Source organism: Pyrus communis, chromosome 8, assembly GCF_041283825.1.
Source record: "Pyrus communis isolate YQ-2024b chromosome 8, ASM4128382v1, whole genome shotgun sequence".
Taxonomy (NCBI): Eukaryota; Viridiplantae; Streptophyta; class Magnoliopsida; order Rosales; family Rosaceae; genus Pyrus; species Pyrus communis.
In genome coordinates, this window is record NC_142572.1 from 20,707,909 (window position 1) to 20,731,315 (window position 23,407).

General features: G+C 37.9%; 4 protein-coding genes and 1 pseudogene across 6 annotated transcripts; 3 read left to right on the plus strand and 2 right to left on the minus strand.

The window, feature by feature from the left end:
• LOC137718197 (ubiquitin carboxyl-terminal hydrolase 18-like) lies at positions 1-5,389 on the plus strand. Of its 2 annotated transcripts, XM_088698850.1 has the most exons (12): positions 8-595; positions 1,387-1,591; positions 1,693-1,781; positions 2,001-2,086; positions 2,183-2,345; positions 2,479-2,602; positions 2,912-3,069; positions 3,206-3,290; positions 3,377-3,589; positions 3,834-3,895; positions 4,083-4,798; positions 5,184-5,389. In XM_088698850.1, the coding sequence occupies exons 1-11, from the start codon at positions 336-338 to the stop codon at positions 4,786-4,788; spliced, it is 2,151 nt and encodes a 716-aa protein (XP_088554976.1). In that variant the 5' UTR covers positions 8-335; the 3' UTR covers positions 4,789-4,798; positions 5,184-5,389. The 2 variants fall into 2 exon arrangements, with proteins under 2 accessions (XP_068313801.2, XP_088554976.1); XM_068457700.2 differs by lacking the exon at positions 5,184-5,389 and having other exon boundaries at positions 1-595; positions 4,083-5,121.
• Positions 5,390-6,730: 1,341 nt separating this feature from the next.
• On the plus strand, positions 6,731-9,507 carry LOC137718849 (F-box only protein 13 pseudogene; annotated as a pseudogene). Its single transcript, XR_015965488.1, has 2 exons — positions 6,731-7,110; positions 7,977-9,507. The product of XR_015965488.1 is annotated as an F-box only protein 13 pseudogene (transcript).
• Positions 9,508-10,716: 1,209 nt separating this feature from the next.
• LOC137717909 (putative disease resistance protein RGA1) lies at positions 10,717-14,836 on the minus strand. Its single transcript, XM_068457415.2, has 3 exons — positions 12,043-14,836; positions 11,882-11,947; positions 10,717-11,456 (listed from the first exon to the last, which is right to left on the minus strand). The coding sequence occupies exon 1, from the start codon at positions 14,834-14,836 to the stop codon at positions 12,914-12,916; it is 1,923 nt and encodes a 640-aa protein (XP_068313516.2). The 3' UTR covers positions 10,717-11,456; positions 11,882-11,947; positions 12,043-12,913.
• On the minus strand, positions 12,048-12,539 carry LOC148695317 (putative disease resistance RPP8-like protein 2). Its single transcript, XM_088698851.1, has one exon. The coding sequence runs from the start codon at positions 12,537-12,539 to the stop codon at positions 12,048-12,050; it is 492 nt and encodes a 163-aa protein (XP_088554977.1).
• Positions 14,837-15,645: 809 nt separating the features above from the next.
• On the plus strand, positions 15,646-19,180 carry LOC137717910 (initiation factor 4F subunit (DUF1350)). The gene is made up of 9 exons (XM_068457416.2): positions 15,646-16,130; positions 16,226-16,429; positions 16,705-16,762; positions 16,853-16,915; positions 17,000-17,075; positions 17,557-17,669; positions 17,792-17,881; positions 17,969-18,100; positions 18,846-19,180. The coding sequence occupies exons 1-9, from the start codon at positions 15,775-15,777 to the stop codon at positions 18,978-18,980; spliced, it is 1,227 nt and encodes a 408-aa protein (XP_068313517.2). The 5' UTR covers positions 15,646-15,774; the 3' UTR covers positions 18,981-19,180.
• The last annotated feature ends 4,227 nt before the right edge of the window (positions 19,181-23,407 follow it).

Below are 23,407 nucleotides of genomic sequence, written 5' to 3' on the forward strand. Positions count from 1 at the left end.
AATTTTCTCCAAATCATTGTTAACGTAACCCAAAAGCTAGAAGAACTAGAAACACAGAGAATGGGAAAGAACTCTCCAGAAAATAAAGTAGCTCCCCTTATCTCCTCTAACACACTCAAATTATAATTTGTAAAACCCTAATTTCCACCCATTTCTCTCTCTCCGCTGCTCCAGATAAAAATAAAAAAAAAAACCCATAATTTCCATTGGCGAAAGGACGAAATTGCGAGAAAATCCACAAATCGAGCTGCGAGTTGCGTCGATCACTGTATAAATTATCGATGAGAAGAATCTGGGTTGCGGAGGAATCGAAGATCGAAGCTGGGGAGGCGTAGATGCATGTCGCGGGAGTGAGCTTGGATCTGAATTGGTTCCTGCACTTCATATTTACAGTTTTTATAATCGCCTTCTGTTTGCTGCACCTGGTGAAGAACACGGCCTCGAAGTACTTTGAGGTCGACGCCAGCTTCGAGGAAGGAGGTGACGGGGGTGATCGGACCGCAATGCCTGGCGCGCTCATGGAGGATCCTGTTTGTGCTGTCTGTGGGAATTCGGGTTCCAGGAGGTGCTCTCGCTGCAAGGCTGTTAGATACTGGTATTGTTCTTCAATTTAATTCGTTAAATTTTTTTATGAATTTATGTGCTGCTTTAATCATTGTATCTAAAGATTGCTTCTTGGCACTTAATTATGGTGATTTAGTTTCTTAATTGACGCTGGTTTAATGGATTATGGAAAAGTTTTAATCTGTGGTGAAATTTATAAGTTGTCGAAGATATATATCTGAGGCAGTTAGATATTTCTGTTGATCATGTTGTCTCACAACTGTCGAGTATTAAGTGTTCTGTTTCATAGGAAAGATAAGGAGGGAAGAGTTATTGTTTTATTGAGTGGAAGGTTATTTATCTGTCTGAATTTCTTAGGGTCCTTCGCACGGATGGTCAGTTGTCTCCATTTTATTTACATGTAAAATTTATTTGTCCAATTATTGCACTTTATATGGAAACTCCTTCTAGTCAGGCTTTGATTCCAACTAGGATGTTCAATTTGAAAATTCTGGTTCATGTTATGCTGTCAGTCAATGTGTTGCAAGCATCCTACGTTTAGGCTCGGGATTGATCAATAACATGGATAACTTTGTTTTCGGTATTGATACTTGCAATGATATATGGGGTTGTTTATAGGAGACGTGTGAAGTAGCAATAGCATGTTGGAACCTTGTTGAATGGGTGATGTGGTGGTATCAGTCTAATCTTATAAAAGTGGTGATTTGATATGTCAATTCAATATTTGTATGATGGTGATTGTTTTTAAGACAATGGTAGAGATTCCTATAAGCGTGTATTCTTCCTTAAAAATTTTGGTTATAACCCTTTATAATTTTGTAGCTCACCGAAATGCCAAGAAAAACATTGGAAGTCAGGGCATAAGACAGAATGCAAGGACTTTCAACTATCTGGCAGAGTGAATTCAGCTCAGAACACATTGAGTAATCGGAGATTTAAAACTTCTGGTGCTGGGGGCAAAACTTCCCCTGGACTTGCACTTGTTCCCGCTCGTGGAATTTCTAAGCCTATCAAGAAGCCTAAAGAGGTGAACTTCCATATAGTTTTTCATAAGAAATGCTGCTTACAGATTTTTCGTAATTCTTATCTGGCACATATACGTATTAACAAATGCTTAATACTTTTCAGATTCTTTTTCCCTATGAAGAATTTGTTGAACTTTTCAATTGGGACAAGCCAGGGTTTCCTCCTTGCGGACTGTTAAATTGTGGGAACAGGTTTTTCTTTACCCTTTTTACAGTACATTGTAATACCACTAATTGGGTACTTCCATTTGATCAAGCGGCAAACTTGACCACAGATGTCTTCACTCTATACATGCCTGTTGCCCGCAAGCACGCTAGCATGCAAGCACTCACACACTTGCACTGACATTCCTTTCATACTTGTACTACCTACAATTTTGTTTATGCTTCTAATTTCCCTTTTATTTGCAGTTGCTTTGCCAATGTGGTTCTACAGTGTCTTTCATCCACTCGACCGCTTGTTGCCTACTTGTTAGAGAAGGGCCACCGGAGAGAATGTAGAGTCTTAAAACCATTCAGTGTTACTTTTTTAGGATGAAGGTGCTTAAGCAAGTCTTGACTCATCAAACAATTACTCTTGTTTTGCTTTTCAGGCATACGTGAAGACTGGTGCTTCCTGTGTGAATTCGAAATCCATCTCCAAAGAGCTAGCCAAAGTTTGCAGTCCTTTTCACCAACCAACATTATCTCTAGATTATCAAATATTGGTGGTAATCTTGGCTATGGGAGGCAGGAGGATGCTCATGAACTCATGAGGTTTCTTTATGTGCACTTGATTTAGTTTCTATATTGCCTGATGGCTGTTATATTGAATACATTGTCAACACTCTACTTGCACTTGATTTTATGCATCAACAAATTGTATTGAAGTTCTTGTATTGTTTTGTAGATTTGCCATTGATACAATGCAGTCATTGTGTCTTGATGAGTTTGGTGGAGAGAAGGCTGTGTGTCCAAGCTCTCAAGAGACAACGTTAATTCAACATATATTTGGTGGCCAGCTACAATCTCAGGTTATCATCTTATGGCTAAGTGTAAATTCAGTTATAAGCTGAATTATTTCTTGATTTTACTGTTGAGCATTGCTTGATTGACGCTTACAATCATGTATCGACTCACGTATGTTAAATGGAGAATATGTCACAGCAGTTTTATATTCTATATCTAGATAGGTTGTAGTGCTTTACCTTTTTGGTTCTGGTATCATTACTTGGAATATTTTCAGTGTGCCTAACATTCGAACTTTGGCTGTGGCATTTTCCTTGTGTTTTGTAATTTTACATCCCTTCTAACGTACTTTCTCTTTTTGGAATAATTTGAAGGTGATTTGTACAAATTGCGAGAATATATCAAATCAATATGAAAATATGATGGATTTAACTGTTGAAATTCACGGGGATGCTTCATCATTAAAGGAATGTCTAGATCAATTCACCATCAAGGAGTGGCTTCATGGAGAAAATATGTATAAATGCGATGGGTATGATCTCTACTTTTTCTTTGTCAATTCCATTCGTTATATTTGTTGCCTTTTTCAGTTTTTTGTCAATTCCATTCGTTATATTTGTTGTCACAATTACAGTTGCTTCATGAAGATATATTGTTTCTGTTAACAGGTGCAATGACTATGTCAAGGCTTGGAAGCGTCTTACTGTTAAACGCGCTCCAAATATTCTCACAATTGCCTTGAAAAGATTTCAGGTTCAGCTATACTCATTTTATACATGTTGCTTTCTTAATTGATGCTATGGTGAATCCTGAAATTTTTGTGTTGGCAAATATTTCAGAGTGGACGGTTTGGGAAAATTAACAAGAGAGTAACATTTCCGGAAACATTAGATCTTAACCCCTACATGAGTGAAGCGGGAGATGGTACCAATATTTACAAGCTTTATGCCGTTGTTGTCCATATTGATATGCTGAATGCTTCATTTTTCGGACACTATATCTGTTATACCAAGGATTTCAGTGGAAACTGGTACGGAATCGACGACTGTAAGGTGATCTCTCTTTTCCCTCCCTCCCCCCGCCCGCCTGCCCCTCTCCCCCCCCTCCTCCTCCTCCTCCTCCTCCTCCTCCTCCTCCTCCTCCTCCCCCCTCTCTCTCTCTCTCTCTCTCACACACACACACATCCTATAGCCTTCCCTATTACAGAATATTCAGATGCACTCGAAACTTTTATCTAACATGAACTATGTACCCAAGCAGCTTATTTCTTTGCTGACTTATTTGCTATTTTCACAGGTTACGACTGTAAATTTGGAAGAGGTACTTTCCCAGGGAGCATATATGCTACTATATAGCAGGTGTGTATATGTGTGAACTTTACATGTTACTCTGATTAAGTTCTATATAGTTGGCTTAGACGAATGCAACATGTGTGATTGTGGACCATAGTTCAAACTGAACTGATATTGTGCGTCATTTTTTTTTTTATGAGAAGCATTATGTTTTGACGATCTAAAATGATTTTGGTTGGCTGTTGCTGTGCAGGGTTCAGCCACGAGCATCATGTCTAAGGACTCTCGAACCTCCAAAGAAAAAGGAGGAAATGATGAATGTTGAAGGAGAGCCTTGCCAAAAGGAACAACTTGAATGTTCCACTACTGAGTCTGCAGATCCTACCCACAATTCTGGGTCTGTGCCATCCGATACTACATTGCTGCCACAGATTCCAAGCTCTGTAACAAACTCGGCTGCTGTAATTGATGCTGAGGTTGTCCTAGAACACTCTGATAATGTGGATCTCAGGCTTAAATCACCGCCAACTGTTTCAAAAGAGGTTTGCATATTTGAAAATGGTGCGGTTAATTCCCCGTCTTGCCCATCTGTTTCAAGGGAGATTTCTATAGGCGAGGACCCTGCTAGTGAGTTGGATTTGGATACCATAAGAGGTGATTCAACTCCAGCTGCAGATGGTATGGATATGTCTAATGGTGACTCATATCAGGCTATTCTGGACGATGTATCAGCACGCTGCAAGAAGGATCTCTTTTCTTCAGGCCGCGAAGCTGAAAAAGGCATTTCCCAAGATATGGATATTGATTATTGTGAGTCAAGTTCATCGCCTGCAGAGGACATTGAAATTTGCCGGAGCAATGGGCCAACGACTCAAGCAAATGGGAACGCTTCTCCGGTTGTGAATTCTGGTTTTCTGAACTGGAACGGAATCCACAGAACAGAAAAAGTAGACGGATAAATAATCGAAGGTGGATTTCTTAACGATTATTATTTTGTTCATAATTCTTTAGGTCCCCTCATCGTTGCCATAAGGAAAAAGATGGAGGCTTGGAAATTTTTGTCCGGGGTTTCATTAATTGCAGAGACCTCCGATTAACATTTTAGTTGGGAGAGTCATTAGTAATTTAACAAGTTTAAATTCTCATGACACAGTTAAGCGTTATTTGTATCATGAAGAAGCACTGATAAGTGATTGACCTAGAAACATTTTTAATTATTGTTGACAAATGTAATTAGAAGCGTTTTTAGTTGTTGGAAATTTAGAAGTAGGCTATCAAATAGTTCGTGTTTATTGTGTTTGTGTCATATTCGTTATTTTAACAGGTTGTCACGTTAAATTTGTTACTTTAACAGGTGGCTTGATAACAACCGCATTCATTAACAGATCATGTAATTTCGTGCCGGGTTGACTGGTCCAGTCGTTTCGTGTTTAGGTTAATTGGTCATGCAAGAAATTATCAATTTTAATGTTTAGGTTGGCAAACGATATCTAATAGAGTTTCTAACCAGTGACACGATTTGTTAAAGGGTTTTTAATGAGCAATTGGATTGATTTGAAATTTGTTATTTTTGTATTGTTTCGTGTCAAGTTAATGGGTTTTGCGAAAAGATGTTTAGTACTATTTAGTAGTAGTCTTGAACGTGCTAAAATTTGGTTTCTTTATAATATTAAATAAGTTCATTAAGATTTGATAATCCAATTTAGCAAACGGGGGAAAAGATGCCAACTTGTAATTTACCAAAACGGTAAAACAGAAAAGAAGGCAACTTGGATGACTCGAGCTTGATGAAATGTACGCATCGAGATCTCTGCCAACTGCCATTGGCAGCCGACCTCCAAGGCCTTGGACTTTGGAGGAGTGTTAGAGAGAGAGGGGATAAAAAAAGTAGAAAATAGAACGTAATCGGCGGCTTTCTCTCTCTTGCTTTGTCTTTTATTCCTGTATTCTAGTTCCAAAAAAAAATGCTTTGCTTCTGGGACTCGAAGAATCTGGTCTGGCCATTGACTTTGAAGGCTCACGAGCTCCCAGATTCCTTAACGAGGCAAATGCAGAAGCCAAAAGCACCACCAGGTTTCTGCTTTTGCTTTTGCAAACTGCAAAAGTCAGCTTCCGGCAGCAGCAGAAACCCTAAAACTCAACCCACGCATCTGAAAATATGACAAAGACAAACCCTTTAAGCACTTTGAGCCTTTGACAATGTCATGATAATATTATTGGCATATATTGTATTCCCAACCATGTCGTTTTGTCCTTCTTTGCAACCATGCTCCGATGCTCTCTCTCCTTCTTTTGTGTTTAAAAATATTATAAGGATAGACGACCAATTTAAAGTGTATTCTCCTCACGAGGGAGAGTTCTTTATATTCGAACGACGATGCTGTTTTGGTATTTCAAATTAGAGACATTATTATGTATTATTTATATTTATTGTAACAATACTTTAAGCTAATTACTTATTGTTTTGTGTATATCAAGAGCGGAGCCAGCTAATGATTATTTTGCGTTTTAATCCTCTCCAAGTTTTTAAAGATGAAAAAATTTGGTGTTAAAAAAGCATGTTACGGTAATTCAGTTTAATATCGCACAAAATATAAATTTAGCCTATTCTTAACGACTAAATTTCACTCCATACAAGATAAAAAAATTTAGCTGACTCCTATATAAATTCTTAGCTCCACCTTAGTGTGTACTAACGCTTGACTGACATAGACATTATCACAATGAAATTTAACTGTATGTAAGTTAATTACACACTAATACATGCATTCTCGTCATAATTTACTTCTATTTTAAGTCAAACATACATTGTTATATATTACCTATAACTACAATATCACTGTGCTTGTATCTCAAGTTATCCGACTAATTAAACACTGCTAAGTGCAACAATTTTTGTTTGGGGCTTGGGAATCCAAAGCCAAGAGCTGTGAGAGCAGGGAGTCAACTACTCTCTCTCTCTCTCTTGTTTTATAAATATTGGGCTGAAAAGAAAGAAAAACCAACCACCAACCAACCCCTCGTGTGTTTGTGTATGTTCTTGGTTGTCAACCCCTACAAAAAGAGCTTCCCAGGAAGCTTCACACCTTCCTTCATAGCTCTTTTTCTCCCTTCCTTTCTTTCCTTTAATCTTTTCTCCCAAACGCTGCCCAATTTAAAGACAGAGACAAAACCCACCAGCCTCACTTCATCACTCTCACTGTCCTCCTCCACTCATACCTCACGGCAGTGCCACCGTTGAAGCAGCAGCATCGCCGCTGAAGCAGCCGCAGCAGGAAAAGGTACATTTTCTCTCTCTGTTAATCTTCTCCTTTTGTCATCTTGTTGTTCAAAGTCTGCCTCGTTTTTCTTGAATTTTAGCTGTTAATCTGTCTAAATGTGACATTTTGATTGATGGGTACAACGTTGTTTCTAGTAACTCCAAGTCCTAGGATTCTTCTACTGTGATTTGGCGGATAATATGACTTTGTCTCGAGATCTGTTACTTCTGGACATACCAACGGTCCAATTTCATCTTTTGGCTATGAAAATTTAACTCATATCTTCCAATTCTGGAACTTTTGAGCCTCTAAACATGCTTTTTCTCATGGATGGTTTCAAATTTTAAGCCTTTTTTGCTTCAACAATCTCAGTTCATACCTGTTTCTTAGTGCTTTTGACTGTCCTGTGATTTGCCATCCTCGGATTTTTCTTCAGTCTCACTCTCGAAAGAGAGTCGGATTCTTTCTTCGATAGATTAGATTGGTTTTCAACTTCTTCGCTGCCATACGAATTGTTTGATTAATAAGATAACCGGCAGATAGGAATTAGAAACGGAAGGATAGGGGCTGAGATGGCTAAATTGCGCTTCTGACTACATTTGGCAGAAAACACTTAAAAACGCATCTGGGTCGTTGAAGCACTTCTACCAGAAGTGCTTATGAGCATAAGTGCCCTTTATAGAAGCAGTCCCAAACGAGCCATGAAGTAGTTTAGAAAAACATTCCGTAGATTTTTGAAGTACCGGAGTCTTTTAATGAATGTTTGAGCCAGATTCCCATTACATTCTTTGTATGCTTGATTTGAGCATTTTGTTTCTTTGGTTTCTATCTGATGGGCATTTATATAAATTCACAAGTAACACTTCGATACCTTTTTGTTACTGCAGTTGTGTTCTTACTAATTTCTAGTGCATGGAGCACAACATTTGCCCAGCTTTTACGATGAATCGGAAGAGAAAATCCCTAGAGCAAGATGATTGCATTTCAAGCACCTTTGGTATGGATGAGCTTAATGAAGACCTTCTCGAAAGGGTGCTGTCGAGACTACCAACATCTGCCTTCTTCCGCCTTACTTCGGTGTGCAAAAGATGGAAATCAGTTGCATCTTCTCCCAGTTTTAAGCTTGCCTGCTCTCAGATACCCTCTCGGGATCCATGGTTTTTCATGGTCGATCCCCTTCTCAATCGATCAATTGTCTTTGACTCCTCTGAAAGAAGCTGGAAGAAACTCAATCATCCACCTCTCCTCCAGATGAACTCCAACCGCAATTCCATGCCTGTTTCAGCCTCTGGTGGCTTGATCTGTTTCCGCAATTCACAGGGCAACTTCATTGTATCCAACCCCGTGACAGGAGTTTGCAACGAACACCCTCCGCTGGATCCATCCCTACGAAATCTCACATTCCATGCCATTGTGATGAGCTCATATCCCAAGTATGATCAGCGCTCTTACAAGCTTGTTGTAGTCTTCGGCGAGTTTCCAAAACTGTCCTTTCGAGTGTATAACTCAAGCACTGCCTGCTGGGAAGAAGAGACCGCCTTGCGTAAAAACTTTGACGATGATGATTCTACAGAATCAGACTCAAACGATGACAGTGCCGTTTACTTCCTTAGCAAAGCTGGAAATGTAGTGGCAACCAACATGCAAAGAAGCCCATCCAAGCAATACTCATCCGTCATCACTACCAAAAATGGCGAGGAGACACTCCATTTCCTCAGCTCATCAGGCTCCGTTGTAGCCTGCAACCTGACCACCAAGTGCTTCTCGGAGTACCCCAGGTTACTCCCGGTCTTCTTCGAGTACTCCATTGACTTGGTAGAATGCGGAGGCAGAATGCTGGTGGTTCTTCTCTCAGAATTCTTCGAAAGCGCGAGCCTCAGGGTGTGGTGCTACAATGAGGAAGCTCGATCGTGGCAACAAATCGCAGCAATGCCTCCGGCGATGTCACACGAGTGGTATGGCAAGAATGTGGACATAAACTGCGTAGGGGCTGGTGACCAGATACTGATCTGCTTAAGCTCTACCGAGATTTCGAGCTGTGTTCTGTGTGACTTGACTGCCAATGATTGGATTGAATTGCCCAAATGTTTTGTGGATGGTGAAGCCATCAAGTTCTTGTCTGCCTTCTCATTTGAGCCAAGGATTGAGGCTTCTATGTGATTTGAACATTGTGTTTTGGGATTTTATTTTATTTTATTTTTTGCTTCTTATTCTTTTAGCATTTGTGTCTTACATTGTATTGTTCTGTATTGCATTGTTTTAAAGCCAAGTGGAAAATTGGCTCTGATTTTATTGTACAATCGAAAATTGATTTTAGATTGATGAGGTAGATCAATGTAATAGACTTCCATTTATTGGCTTTGTAACTCATGTTCTAGTTGATTCTCTCTTGTTAAATAAGGGAAATGTTTCTCCTCACCCTTTTTGCTTATTTATTTTAGTAGATCGATATGTTAGTGGATTTAATTGTTAATTGTTAGGGAGAAGAGGAATTGGTGGGATTGAATCTGCATCATGGTGCATACCGAAACGAACTCAAATAAGGTAGCTAATGAAGGACAAAAGAAAAACTCAAAACATAAAAAAAACCCAAAACCCAAAACATAAAAGCACAAAAAATAAAAAATAAATCGGAAAAGCATCATGAACACAATGCTCATTAGATACTGGTTGAAAAGCATTTTACTCAAGTGCTAGACTTGATCGCATTTATGTCTCTTCATGGATACGTATGTTTGCAAGTTGACGTTTAGCTAGACCTATCTTTAAAGCTCTATGCCAGAAAGTTGTCAAGTCTGCCAACCGACTTGAGCGGTCAGAAAATAATTTAAGTTTTACGCTCGTCTCTCCTTATCGATAGAAAATTTAGGGCTATGAGCGGTCGTCTTCGTTCTTGTGGTGGTGTTCTATCATATAGATTCCTTGGATTAGCTTGCAAGCCTAATAACTTGGTCCTCTCATCTTTTCGTGGGCTCTCTCTAACCCATCTATTGGGCACAAAAACAACTACATATTCTAATGGGTTTACAAGGATCTTGTGTTAACAGGAATGAAAACCAAACGAATTCAAATAAAATAACGTGAAAAGAAAGAGAGAGAGAAAAAAAAAAAAACCATAAACAACTTGCTACATGTGATAACTTTTTGAGTGTCAAACATTGAATTAGTTATTCAGTATTATGGTCTGATCGTATTCCTCTTCACTTAGAAGTGTGAAGTCTTACTTAGGTTCGAATCTCGTGGTTGGTGAATTCGATATTAAATTAGGTTGTTCATTATGTGGCTTAACCAAACTCTCTTTTTTTTTAATGTAAAAAATATCGATGTACTTTTAAAAAAAAAAAAAAAAAAAAAACATTGAATTAGATGAACCCAACCCTACCACTTATCCTACCCACCAGGCAACCCACGCAAGTGACCACGTGTAAAACAAACGACGTTGATAAAGGTGTCGTTAATGGAGTAATGAGGAGGCGTGGGAACTGGTAACGCAGTGACGTGGAATGACGGTTGGAATGTGAGACGGCGCGCAGGCGATCCGATTCCCACCTTCGTCTCCCAACGGTGACCTCCTCTCCTCGCCAAGCCAAACTCCAGAAATATAAGAAAAATCCGAAACCAAAAACGCAGAAAAATAAAAAATCTGATACGATACAAACCGATTTAACCCGAATCTGAAAATGGAAGTCAAATTCAAAGACGAAAAGAAATTAGAGCAGCGATTGATTGGAGGAGCTCCCCAAGGACGTTTCCAAGAAGCAGAAGTTCGAGGACGCCGTCGCCGCTCTTAATTCCCTGCTCCGGGACCACTACTCCTCCGCTTCTCCGTCGCTGCAGAAACTGTACTACGGCGTCGTTTGCCGGGTCGCCACCGTGTTGAAGGCCCGGTACACCTCCCCTGGTTTCTGGGCCGCCGGACTCGCCCGCTTTCAGCTCTCCCATTCCCTCGTTTCCGACCCTTCCGAGGTGGCCCATTTGCTCGCTTGCATCGATGAGGCACGACAGGTCGTTCATCAGGAAAAGGACCCCCCGCAGCCGTCGTCTTCTCCGAATCAAGGTACATAGTATGACTATCCTTTACAAGGAGATCTACAATCATGTAAGCTCCTCAAACCAAACTACGTCCATGTGAAATGCAGTTAGCTTCCCTGTTCACATGATTGTGTTTGACCTGTTGAAATATGGCCATGAAGGATCATTAAGCGCAGGTCCGAGCAATGAGGAGTCAGCAGAGGAATGCTTTGAGGAATCACTTTCCAGTGCCTGCAAGTTCTCATGGCTTAGGTGAAGATGATCAAAATTTGTGGGGAATATTCAGTAATGGTATGTTGATGGTCGACATCACGCTTTTAGGTTCTTCCGAATCCCTGAAACGATAGGTAAATTACCTATTCAGCAACATCTCTATGATATTGTCCTAAATTAAATTTTCCTAAGAAACAACCAAATAATGTATATTAAAGCCAAACAACAAACCTCATGAGAAACCTCAAGGTGACCTCAACTAACGCTCTTTAATTTGGCTCACCTTTGCTCAAGTCTTACTATTTTTTGCGAAAACTTGAGCAACTAAGATAAGAAAATTATGCGCCGTGCAAATTTGATATCGAATTTGGTACGTACGTATGAACAGCTACTAAAATGTGCTTCATAAATCAGTAAGATGATCGCATGATATGTTTCCTAGATGGTTTATTGATATCACTACTTTCACTCAGTCATTCCGCAAAGAAATTAGAAATGAGTAGCTGAAGTTAAATAATCCTTGAAATATATAAAGGAAGACAATTACCTTTTAAAAGATGATTAATATGTATGCCTAGCTCGCAAATCACCAGTTGATCCACATTACTCGTATCTTTTGAAGAAGAAAAATAAGAAAATTAAACAAATTAAACAAATATGATGATAGCATACATACACGTGTAAATAAGATAGATAGAGCTCAATTACCTGTATTATGAGATTTTGATGTTTGGGATGTGAGAAATCTTGGGCCACTCCTCTCCACTGCCATGTTTACAGCGCTCTGAAAGCACGGGACAATCCTCAATGGTAAGATCCTGCAGTGGGGTTTTGCAGAGGAAGTCTGGCAGTGTTTTTATGCATTTACAGTATTTAATTTGTAAAGAGGAAAGGCATGGCATGATTGAAATTTCAGAATCCTCTTTGTTCCACCCTTCCACGCCTACTTCCCACTCCTCCAACCCTGACATGAACCCAATTTCGAATTCTTTCAACTTTGGAAAAAATGAGGTGGATGATAATGATGTCAATGACGTTTCATCTGGGTCAACTATTCCCAAAAATTCACCACCAATCTTTTCCACCTTCTGCATAAACCACAGAGTCAGCTTTTCAAGGTAGGGCAATTTCCCAAGAGGAGGCAAAAACTTGCAGTCACTCCATTGATATAGAAAGATGATTCTTAAGTTGTGCAAAGACATCATCCAATTGGGGCAGGTGGTGCCTGAATGATAAGAAATATCTAAGGATTCCAGATTCTTGTGCGGTCGTAAGGCATTTAGTATTTCTATTGTGCTCTTTGTCTGCTTGTAAAAGACATGCTCAGAATTAATTTCAAGATGAAATAATTGCTTCAGGTCCCACAACTGTGCCTTCTCAAGCTCCCTCTCGTCGTTCACATTCCCCTTCAATTTTATGGTGAGACTGCCCTCAAGGTTCAAGACTCTCAGATCTCCCACTTGTAATGCTGCTCTGTCTTCATCCTCACCACAAACCACAACACACTCATCAATTCTTTTCAATTTTTTTAATCTGAGAATTCCTTTTGGCAAGTTACTGTCCGGCAATATCTTCAATTTTACAACTCACAGATACTGTCCGGCAATATCTTCAATTTACCATTCCATGACAAATCAATATGCCTCAAATGTATCAATTCACCAATTTCCTTTGGGACTTCACTTATGCCACAGTCACTCAAATTTAATGTCCTAAGACATTTCAATTGTAGAATAAAGTTTGAGTCTATCTTAGCAAAGGATGAACCAAGATATGAGAGTGAACGTAGGTTTTTGCAATTGTAACATGCATTAGAAGGTCGAAGTGGCAGTGACTCACCATGTTTCAACCGAAAGGTTAAGGTCAAATGACGAACCTTTTCACCCAAACCCTCTATTTCACTGTCAACATCCGCATCAGTGATCAAACATTCATCCTTGGTGAGAGATTGCACAAAGTCATGAACAATATCATGCATTTTGCAACCTGTAATTTTACCACTAACACTGTCTTTCTCCAAATCTTGAAAAAAAGACCGTGCTACTAAGTTATCAAAAATTCTTTGACCAACTTCTCCCTCATCTTTATTCCCCTTTGAATTAAGATAATCTTGTGCCATCCAAAGATTAATCAACTCATCCCTCTCAAACTCATGATCTTTAGGAAAACAAGCACAATACAAAAGGCAACATTTGACTGCTGGGGCCAAATCATAATAACTTAGAAAAAGTGGTTGAAAAACTTCTTGCTCCACCTCTTCTCGATCCCATATCTTACTATTCAAGACATCTAGCCATTCCCTCCGTGTTTTCTTATTGTACATGAGACCACCTAAAGCTTTTGCAGCAAGAGGTAAGCCCTTGCATTTCTTCACAATATCCTTACTAATATCTTCAAACGCCTTGGACTCATCTACTTCTGTATTAGCAAATGCCATGTGATTGAAGATTGATAAACAATATTCTTCACGCAACTCTCCCAAATTGATCATTTCATTTTCTGCTCTCATCATATCAACGACCTCATGCTTTCGTGTGGTCACCAATATTCTACTGCCATGAGCACCATGCTGAATTAGTGGTGCCCTTAAATTTTCCCACTTTTTACGATCGTGGGTCCACACATCATCTAGGACAAGGAGAAACCTTTTGCCCTCGAGGGATGTTGACATATGTTGCAAGGCATCATCTAACTCATTTGAGTTTGGGGCATTATCACCGCATATAGCTTTGGCAATCTTAATCTCATCAAAAGGATCTGAGACACAAACCCACACTCTCTTTTCAAAATAGGCTTTAACCTTGTCATCATTATAAACAAGTTGGGCTAGAGTTGTTTTTCCCATTCCTCCCATCCCTAGAATAGGGATGATAAGGAGCCCCCTTCGATCTTCTCTACCATTACTCAACAACTTTGTTATCAGAATGTCTTTTTCCTTTTCTCGACCAAATACCTCTGACACGACGACAAAAGACGAAGTCTTCTGTCGTTCAGGTAATTCTTGAATGCCTCTTTCTGTGTGTTGAAACCCATACCTTTGTCTTTGCTCATTGATCCTACTTAGTTTACCATTCAGATCTTTTATCTTACTCGCAATGTCACGGCGAAAAGTCACCTCTTTGGTTTTGCGAAAACAAAAGCAGCTAGAGAAAACAGAGAAAGTTACCTTCTTCTTCTTCTTCTTCTCAGGAACATGAGCATTTTCACCTTTTCGTTCTTGCTTCTCAACCTGTTGTCTCAGCATGTCAGTGTTCCACTCGTCCAGCACGTCCACCATCTGCAAGGATATGTCTTTGAGCTGATCTAACCAGATCCTCACGCTACCGTCCTTGACCTGCCTTTGCTCTGCATCTTCGAGAACGGCTTGAATAGCTCTGAGATTGCCAGCAAATTCTTCAACATCTTTTTTGGCGTCCAAAACAAGTTTCACCTCTCCATCAATGTACTCGTAAATTGTTGAAGACAGTCGATCCAGTAGCATGGAGATGATCGCGTCAGCCATTTTTTCAGCCTCCACAATCTGTTGACAGTGGAAAAAGAAATGAAGAAGAAGAAATGCAGAATGGTTTGTGGCGTTGGCTCTCTTCCATCCAACTTATATGATTATTCCAAGTCCATAAGTTCAAGTAAAGTGAATGGGAGTATTATTCCGAGTCCATAAGTTCAAGTAAAGTGAATGGTAGTCTGCCGTTTGCTGCTATATTCTGTCGAGGCCAACTCCAACTTCGATGCCTTCATTAACCCCACCATTTATAAAATAAAAAAAACAAGCGTTTGTTTATTATTTGGTAATTTGTATTTATTTTAACCCTTTTTTTTTTTTTCTTGGCTCGGCACTTGGTCATTTGATGCCATCAACCAAATGTCACTATTAATTCAATTATTATTACATAAGGGAATAAATACATAAAATATTAATGTACCTTAATTTGAACGTTTCAATTAAAAGTAATAAATTTCTGTAAAAGGAAAATCTACGGTACTTTATTACACTATATGGTAACAGTAATATTTAAGATATATTACATTTATTCAAAATTATATTTAGGATTATACAATCATGATAAAGTTTAAGCAATGACAAGGAATAGCGTGAATATTACTATAACAAGATTCGCGGTTACATTGCTATTGTCCTAGTGCATTGTCAAAAAAGATTTTTGTACTTCAACATAATACGCAATTTCATACAAATTAACGTTCAAATTAAATAATTCCGAGTCTTACTTTTGTTATTAAAGTACCGTAGACACTAAACAACGTGATTGCATTGCAATATAAATAATTTAAATTAAATATTGTGGACGGAGGAAAAAGCCAATTAGAGGCAAAAGCCCAAAGCTTTTTCTGTAATCGTGGCGCAACCTTTGAACAGAGAAATGAAGATTTACTTCACAAAATATATATTGTAACTGTGTATTTGTATGTGGGCTTTAGACAATGGAAATCGCCGCCTGTTTCTCCTCCTCCGCCGGCTTTGCCGCCAAATTTGGATGCCTGTACGATCACATCCCACTTCACGCCCATACCCATATCAACGGCTATGGTTCCTTCTTGGGATTTCGCGGGAGTAGCAGAGGCAGCAGAGCAGTGGTCGCAGGCGGCTCAGCCTCGGCCTCCGCCAAGAAGCTGGCCGTCAACGGATACGCCGGTCCCAGTTCCACCACTAGCAGGTTAACCTACACTTGGACCGATTCCTGTCTGGTGATTCCTCCGCCCGCCGGCAAGAAGCCACGCGCCATCATCAAGTTCTTGGGTGGCGCCTTCATCGGAGCTGTTCCAGAACTTACTTACAGGTTCCCGAAGTTTTTCATTCTTTGCTGTTTTGGGTTTTGTAATTTTCTTTATTTAAATTTGAGTCCTTCAAGTTCATGTGGATTATATGTCGCAGCTACTTAACTGAGCTATTGGCAAAGGATGGGTTTCTGGTGATATCAGTGCCGTACAATGTGACGTTTGATCATGTCCAAGCTTCCCGGCAAGTGTATGACAGGTTCAATGGCTGCTTGGACAACATCTTAGCTTCTGGACTGCCCAATTCCAATCTATCAGCTGCCCAACTTGCTCAACTGCCCGTGTTTTCGGTTGGCCATAGGTAAAATTTAGAGCCTTTTCACAAGGGATAAAAGCGCTTTCTAAAAAGCACTTGCTAGGTGCTTCTTTACGCAGCACTTCCAAGTCTTTCTATGTAGAACTTGGATTTTTGATAAAGATTTTAACATGTTTCTAACAAGCGAAAGCACTTATTGAATAATTGTTTTCTACTGAAGGTATGTCAAACGGATCGTAAGTTGAGTGGTTTCTAAGTTAATTATCAATGTATCCTGGCAGCATTGTGACTGGAATTTGTGTTTTGAATATTTTTTCTAGCAATGGTGCCCTTCTTCAAGTACTTGCTGGGAGCTATTTCTCTGATAAAATCCCTAAGGTGTGGTTTGTTTTGGAAAGTCCTCCTTCGTTTTAGGTGATTTGAGAAATTCATTCGGTTTGACAAGCAATATTTGTGTCCTTTGCTAAGGCCAATGCGATAATAGCATACAATAATAGACCAGCAACAGAGGCCGTGCCTTACTTTGAGCAGGTAATCGATCTGTATGCCCTGCTTCATATAGTACATTTACGTTTAGGATATATTGTTGTAAACGTGTATGATTTGATTGTGCAGTTAGGTCCTTTAGTTAATCAAATGGTGCCTATTATAGAAGCATCTCCAGTTTCTTCCGTGGCAAGGACTGCCTCAGGTAGCGTTCTGACTTGCTTTCATTGTATTTATTTTTTATGATTCTGTTTATTCTTTTCTCTAGTTTTCTGTATGGATTGCATTATTGCTTACTTATCGGATTACGCTTTCCTTTCCCTTTGTTAGCTAGTCATAGTACCCTACAAAAGCCTGAATGATGATATACTTTCAGAACATTTAACATACTTTCAATGCAAGTCAGAGAGAAAGAGAGTGTTGATACTTTATGTTTTTCTGTATTGGTTCATTTTCTTTTGGTCAATATGTATTGGTTCTTTCTTGTAAATTCAAACTCGTAATTATTCTGCGATGTATGGCTACCCGGTGGCAAGCCATAGATCATCATGTTTTCCTAACTGCCTCCGCATTGCATCCTTTGAATGCCTTTGAACTGAACTACTCAATTTGAGTGGTATACCATATCAAGGGTGGTGTACTGAAACTTTACAGCGTTCCCACTTTTCACCACTTCCTATATATAGGAGATGCATGGAAGGCGCTGATTGGTGCAGCTGGAGCTATGCTACCAGACAATCAGGAAACTCTAAGTTCGGTGACTAAATTTGTTGATCAGTTGCCCTCAGTGCTAAATGAGGTATCTTGTTGGCTTGGCAGAAATCGTTCCCTTTATTCTGCAACAGTTAATATTGGAAACTATTTCTGCGTATTAGTCTCATTAATTAGAAGAAAAAAAAAAAATCATAATCTTTCTGTCAGGTAGCACAAGGGATATCAGAGTTTAAGCCAACACCCTCTGAAAACCGTGATTTTTGTAAGAGCTCGTACAATGTCAAACACACGCTACTGGTACGCATGATGTCCCACTATTCTGAATCGTCATGCAATGAATGAAAATGATCTGTTCTCTGGTGTAACTATTATTTGCATTTTTAGGTGAAGTTCAATTTTGACGCAATTGATGAGACAGATACTCTTGAAGAGACGTTAAAGCCTCGCGTGGAATCTATTGGCGGAACACTAGAAAAGGTCGAAATAAGTGGTAACCATATTACTCCATGCGTACAGGTGAACTTAATTCTAAGCTTTATTTCGTTTTAAAGTTTTAATGCTTTTGCTTCTGTAAATTGTGGATTCCATAAAAAATTGTTTCCATATTTGATGGAATCCACAATTTTGCATGAGGCTGGAAGTTTAGAGGTCATTCATTTACAAAGTTGAAAGCTAATTTAAACAACCCTTCTGACCTTTCAACAAATCGCTTATGCTGGTGCACTCTTTTGAACATATTTTAGTTTTGTGACATAAATTGGTCGAGATCAATTAAATAATCTTTAGTAAGAACTGTCAAGTTGATTAATTACTCAAGTTGGTTTAGATTTCCGCACTAAATATGCAACTTCTTATGCTTTTAACTAAAGTTCTTTACCTTGTTTGTGCTAGTATGATACCAATCGAAACTAGACCTTTTCTTCCCCAAATCTATGTCATGTTAAAGGGGAATCAATTGTGATAATCGAATTGCTAGTCACACCAAAACATGCCAAAGAGCCCGGGAAACGGATCAAGAAATCACATTTGACTTTTATCTTCATTCATATCCTAACTTGAACCCCTTATGGAGTCTTCATGTCCATATCGCTGTGAGCTATTAGGAAACAGTCATCTCAGGTTTCCAGCATTACACAATTTGCATTATCATAAGAAGTTGAGAACTATGCATCTCCTTTCTGCTTGTTTGTCTTAGAAGCTTTCGGTTTATGGTCATCATGCGTCGTAATCTCTTCTCTTTTCATTTTTATGGCCTGATCAGGAACCTAAGTGGCAAGCAGGTTACGTTTACACTCCAGCAGATGCTATTGCTCAGAGTCTTAAGACGCTTTCGCTAAATGACGTTAGAGTCCTTTCGAGAACTATAAGCGACTGGTTCAGAGGCTTTGAAGATTGAGCTGCCATGGCTTCAGTGAATTCATGTTGTTAGTTAGAGTCCTTCAGAGAAAATTCATGTAAAGTTTATGCTACTTTTGAATACATTAGTTGGGCCACCAAGAGAGAAATGTCTCATCTTTTACTGGCGTTGGCCTGATATTGTTACAACAGTAATGTCACACTTATCGTATTTTTTATTACATTTGTACTTTTTCTTTAGTACAGGGCAGTACAAACATGGTATATAAAATGTCATAAATGTAGCTTTTTATTTTTTTTTATTTTTTTTTTATTTTTTTAAATTTTTAATCAATTTTGGCAAAAACTGAAAACCATCACGAATCTATTTTTGTGAAACATTTTATCTCAATATAAAGCTTTGTAAATTTCTTGGACACTCGAGAAATGTTCTAGCCAACCGACTATTTTAGCCAGCTTCAAAGCTTCGCTAATATTTATAACCTAATGTTTCATTTTCAAAATTAAAAGTTCAACCAAAAATGCATTTTCAATTAAGTGGTGATCTCTTTAAAGGGCTTATAACATTTCTCTATTTTCTCGATAAAATATTCTTGGAGAAAACTCAACGTTCGCATTTTTGACAATAATTGTGGAGCTATTGCTGACGATTTTTAATCGATTTTGTCAAAAACCATCACAAAACCTATTTTTGAGGAATGTCCCACCATAAGCTTCTTAAAATTTTAGGACGACATTATGAAGCAGGTCGACGAAAACACTACTATGGCTAATTAAGTTCAGAGCTCCACTAGTTTTTTTTTTTTTTTTTTTTTTCAAGCTTAAAAATTCAACGAAAAATACTTATATCGTAAAACTGCTTTTAAATGGTTTATAACGTTTCTCCTGAAAATGGAAATCTAAGACTTTAGATTGACTGTGAAACAAGTTTGGGTGGCTGTCCGAAATGTTTCAGAACTAAAATGGTATTTTGAAATATTGAAATTACAAGAACTAAGGAGTTCAGGATGTCGAACTACATTGATGGTTATAAGATTTAGACTACGATCTTCTCTTTCTTTTTGTGGTATTCAGCAAGAATCATGCCTGATATACAGAAGTGGCTTGCAAGATTAATGTGACCATCTTTCCAACTTGAGGGCAAGGCAAGCCCATTGTTTGATTTTAATTAATTATGCACGCAACTTCTGAAACCTTTTGCATGCATGTCACCAACAACCCCTTTCATGTGCCCACATTTAAGCTTTTTTCACTCTTGAAGGAATCGGCAGGTGGCTTCTCCACAGTAGTCTATTTTTTCGGAAAATGAGAAGACTCAAAAATGTGTTTTAATCTTCCTATAAGCACTATCGTGTGATTTTTCCATGCCAAAAATTAAACCCAAAACGTATCATGTGAATACGGACCTGGATTCATCATTAACTACTAAGCCACCCGTAATGGTTGTATGACCACATTTAGTTGACTCAGAAAAACAAAAATGAAAATTTGTGTTCAGCTAGATAGATCATAAAAATTCATCTCAATCTTCTTGCAAGAAAAGCGGCAAAGTGTTGTTGTTTGGGAACAACTTGTCAAACATTTTGACGATGATAACGATGAAGATTGATGGTGGATAACTAGATAAAGATGATCATATACAGGACTAGTTTCTTAAAGAGATTTTGCTCAACTATACCAAAAGCGAGATAGGATAATGTTCTCCTATTAACAGGACCAGTTTCTGAAGGAGATCCGCTCAACCATAGCAAAAAATGAGATAGAATAATGTTCTCCTATTGACCGTTTTATGATCACTTAGTGACTATTTGGAATTCAGTAGTGTTTTTTTTTTATTTTTTAAAGGAGGACAACTGGTGACAAATCACGGTTATCTACCCTTTTCGGGGGCCAGGAAGACTCAAAGAGGCATTTTAGCATCCCTTGACCACAAGTCTGGCTTCCACACCAGTGACGGGTTTCGAACTTGAGACCTTGGGTTTTTAGTTTTAAGGAAATCTCATAATCCGTCGTTTACCACTGGACCACTAGCTCGCGGTTTGAAATTCAGTAGTTTAAATTTGTCTTTTCTTTGGCTCCACAATATAAGTGTACAGGCTTTATGATCGATAATGTGGTCACAAAACAGTCAATACAAGTGAAGCAAACCCCGTTAAATAGGACAGATTCTCTCATGCAACCAAATTTAGTCATAAAAACATTTTTTTTCCAATAAAATTTGTCATGTGTTTAAAAAGAGTATTATTCGTTTAATAAACAATTCATACAAGATCAACTCATTATGTGCACTTCGTAATGTATTTCAACGATATTTCAGTACATTATTCATAGATCATCCTTACAAAAAAATTAGACAAATTCAAATTCATTAAGATATTCATTTATAGGGAAAAAATGAACGAATAGAGATCTAAAAAACACTAAATTTAATACAACGGTCATATGATTTCAATTTGGATGATTTTTGATAGATTTGATTTTTGAGGTAAGGCATTAAAATAGATTGTTAGATTAATGTTGAAGTGCATTAAGAAGAGACTCCGTAAAAACATGTGTCAAAAGACGTGTTCCTAAATCCTGAACATGATATTCATATATAGTTGTATGTACATATATACGTGTGTGTATATGCATATGGCTATACTCACACGTATGCTGGTTATGGTCGGTAGCGTGAGGATTAAGGATTGGCTTTACTTGGTTTTTATTGATTGCAACTTGTGGTTTGAAACCATGACTGCTAAAATTAACTCCTTTGAATTTAGATGCTTTTTTTTTTTTCTTGTGATAACAGTAGCAAGCTTCTTTCTTTCCTTTCTAGAACACATTGTCACGTACACGGTACACTCTCTCTCTCTCTCTCTCTCTCTCTTCATTTCTTATGCTAACCGTTCGCCTTTATGTCCTTGCCTCTCAGTAACTCAGTGACTCAGTCTCATCACACAGAGAGAGAGAGAGAGAGAGAGAAAGAGAGAGAGAGAGAGAGGGTAGAGGTTGTTGGTGTTGATGACAGATTAAAAATGTTATGGTCCACCGCCACCCCCCACTTATAGCGGAAAGTGACCATACAATTTGGCGGTTAAATGAAAATGGGAGATCAGCTGCAGCAAACTGTGTCACTCAAGAGGCTACCAGCAGCAGCAGAAGCTACTTGCAATTGCATGCAGCTCCCACCCTCTTATCTCATGAGAGGTCCCTAGCTAGCTATCCAAGTCCAGTAAATATGAACAATTTTCATTTGATTTACCACATTAAATACCATTCGGCCATTATTTCACACGATTTAAATATAAAGCAAAAGTTAATTCATACGATAAAATATCGAATATAAATAAACTCCTCAAGATAGTAACACATCTATATAGTCATTATTTTGGGACCAACCAATTTTATAGTTTTGAAAGGTTATTACTTAATAGAGATGTGCAAAAAATATTATCTTTTGACTTAGTTATCATTAATAGAAATTATATGAGTACAAAACTACTAATAAAGCACGTCGATTTTCAAGATGAAACATTGGAAAAAAAAAAACGCCTAGGCTTTAGAATCCAGTTGATGTATGCATGTAGTACTCTTCTCTATAAATATGTTTGAGAATCTTAAAGAAACATCATGGCTGTACTAAGAAGATGTCCATATTGATGAGGTATTACTTACTTTTAAATTGAAAAACATGGTATCAACTCTTAAAAATAAAATAGTGTTCCAAACAATTATATGAACAACGTAAATAAAACTAATATAAGCATCCGGAATCACATAATATTGTCCGTTTCATGGAGATATGAGAAAGATAAGTCTTTTAGCTCATCTGAAACAAATATTGCATATTTTTGTATTTATTGACAATTTTATTATTATACAAAGGTACATTTCCTTAATATTGAACTTAAAAAAAATTGTACAGTATAAAGTTTATTCATATACATATTTGATCCAAGTCGAAGACGATATTGAGGATCTATATAGAAGTTTTATGGTAATAGAACTTTTGCAAATCCTCGCTCTAACCTTGAACTATTCTTTTTGTTTTCAATTGTCTAGAAATAATGAAAAAGATTTTAGAATTTGACAATAATATTTTTATGTATTCAATGTGATTATTGGTGTGACATACATAGTAATTGTATTAAATAAATATATTCATGTAAATTATATTTATAGTTATATTATTAATAACGTGCAAATATTATAGCAAATCCGCCATATTTTATTCAGGTCTTTTATTTTCTGAAGGGGTACAATCTTTTTTATTTTTATTTTTTATGAATAAATGATATAATCTATATTAAAAAAAAAGAATAGGAGTAAATTTAACCACATAATAAACTAATAATAATATTATTCAAATTCGTCTTATAAAATAATTAAATTTAAAACTTTTCATTTATAAATAAAATGGTAATACAAAATGACAAAGGTTGTTTTCCGTTTAGACACAAAGAAAATCCTCTTCTTTTTTAT

What these genes read in the sequence shown, in the direction of transcription:
- LOC137717909 (XM_068457415.2), bottom strand. Translation starts at nt 14,836, where the DNA reads ATGGCTGACGCGATCATCTCCATGCTACTGGATCGACTGTCTTCAACA.
- LOC148695317 (XM_088698851.1), bottom strand. Translation starts at nt 12,539, where the DNA reads ATGATGTCTTTGCACAACTTAAGAATCATCTTTCTATATCAATGGAGT.
- LOC137718197 (XM_068457700.2), top strand. Translation starts at nt 336, where the DNA reads ATGCATGTCGCGGGAGTGAGCTTGGATCTGAATTGGTTCCTGCACTTC. An exon ending in GATGCTCATGAACTCATGAG is followed by an intron (nt 2,346 to 2,478) that starts GTTTCTTTATGT and finishes ATTGTTTTGTAG; the next exon opens with ATTTGCCATTGATACAATGC. An exon ending in TATATGCTACTATATAGCAG is followed by an intron (nt 3,896 to 4,082) that starts GTGTGTATATGT and finishes GTTGCTGTGCAG; the next exon opens with GGTTCAGCCACGAGCATCAT.
- LOC137717910 (XM_068457416.2), top strand. Translation starts at nt 15,775, where the DNA reads ATGGAAATCGCCGCCTGTTTCTCCTCCTCCGCCGGCTTTGCCGCCAAA. An exon ending in CGTGGCAAGGACTGCCTCAG is followed by an intron (nt 17,076 to 17,556) that starts GTAGCGTTCTGA and finishes TCCTATATATAG; the next exon opens with GAGATGCATGGAAGGCGCTG. An exon ending in ATGTCAAACACACGCTACTG is followed by an intron (nt 17,882 to 17,968) that starts GTACGCATGATG and finishes TTGCATTTTTAG; the next exon opens with GTGAAGTTCAATTTTGACGC.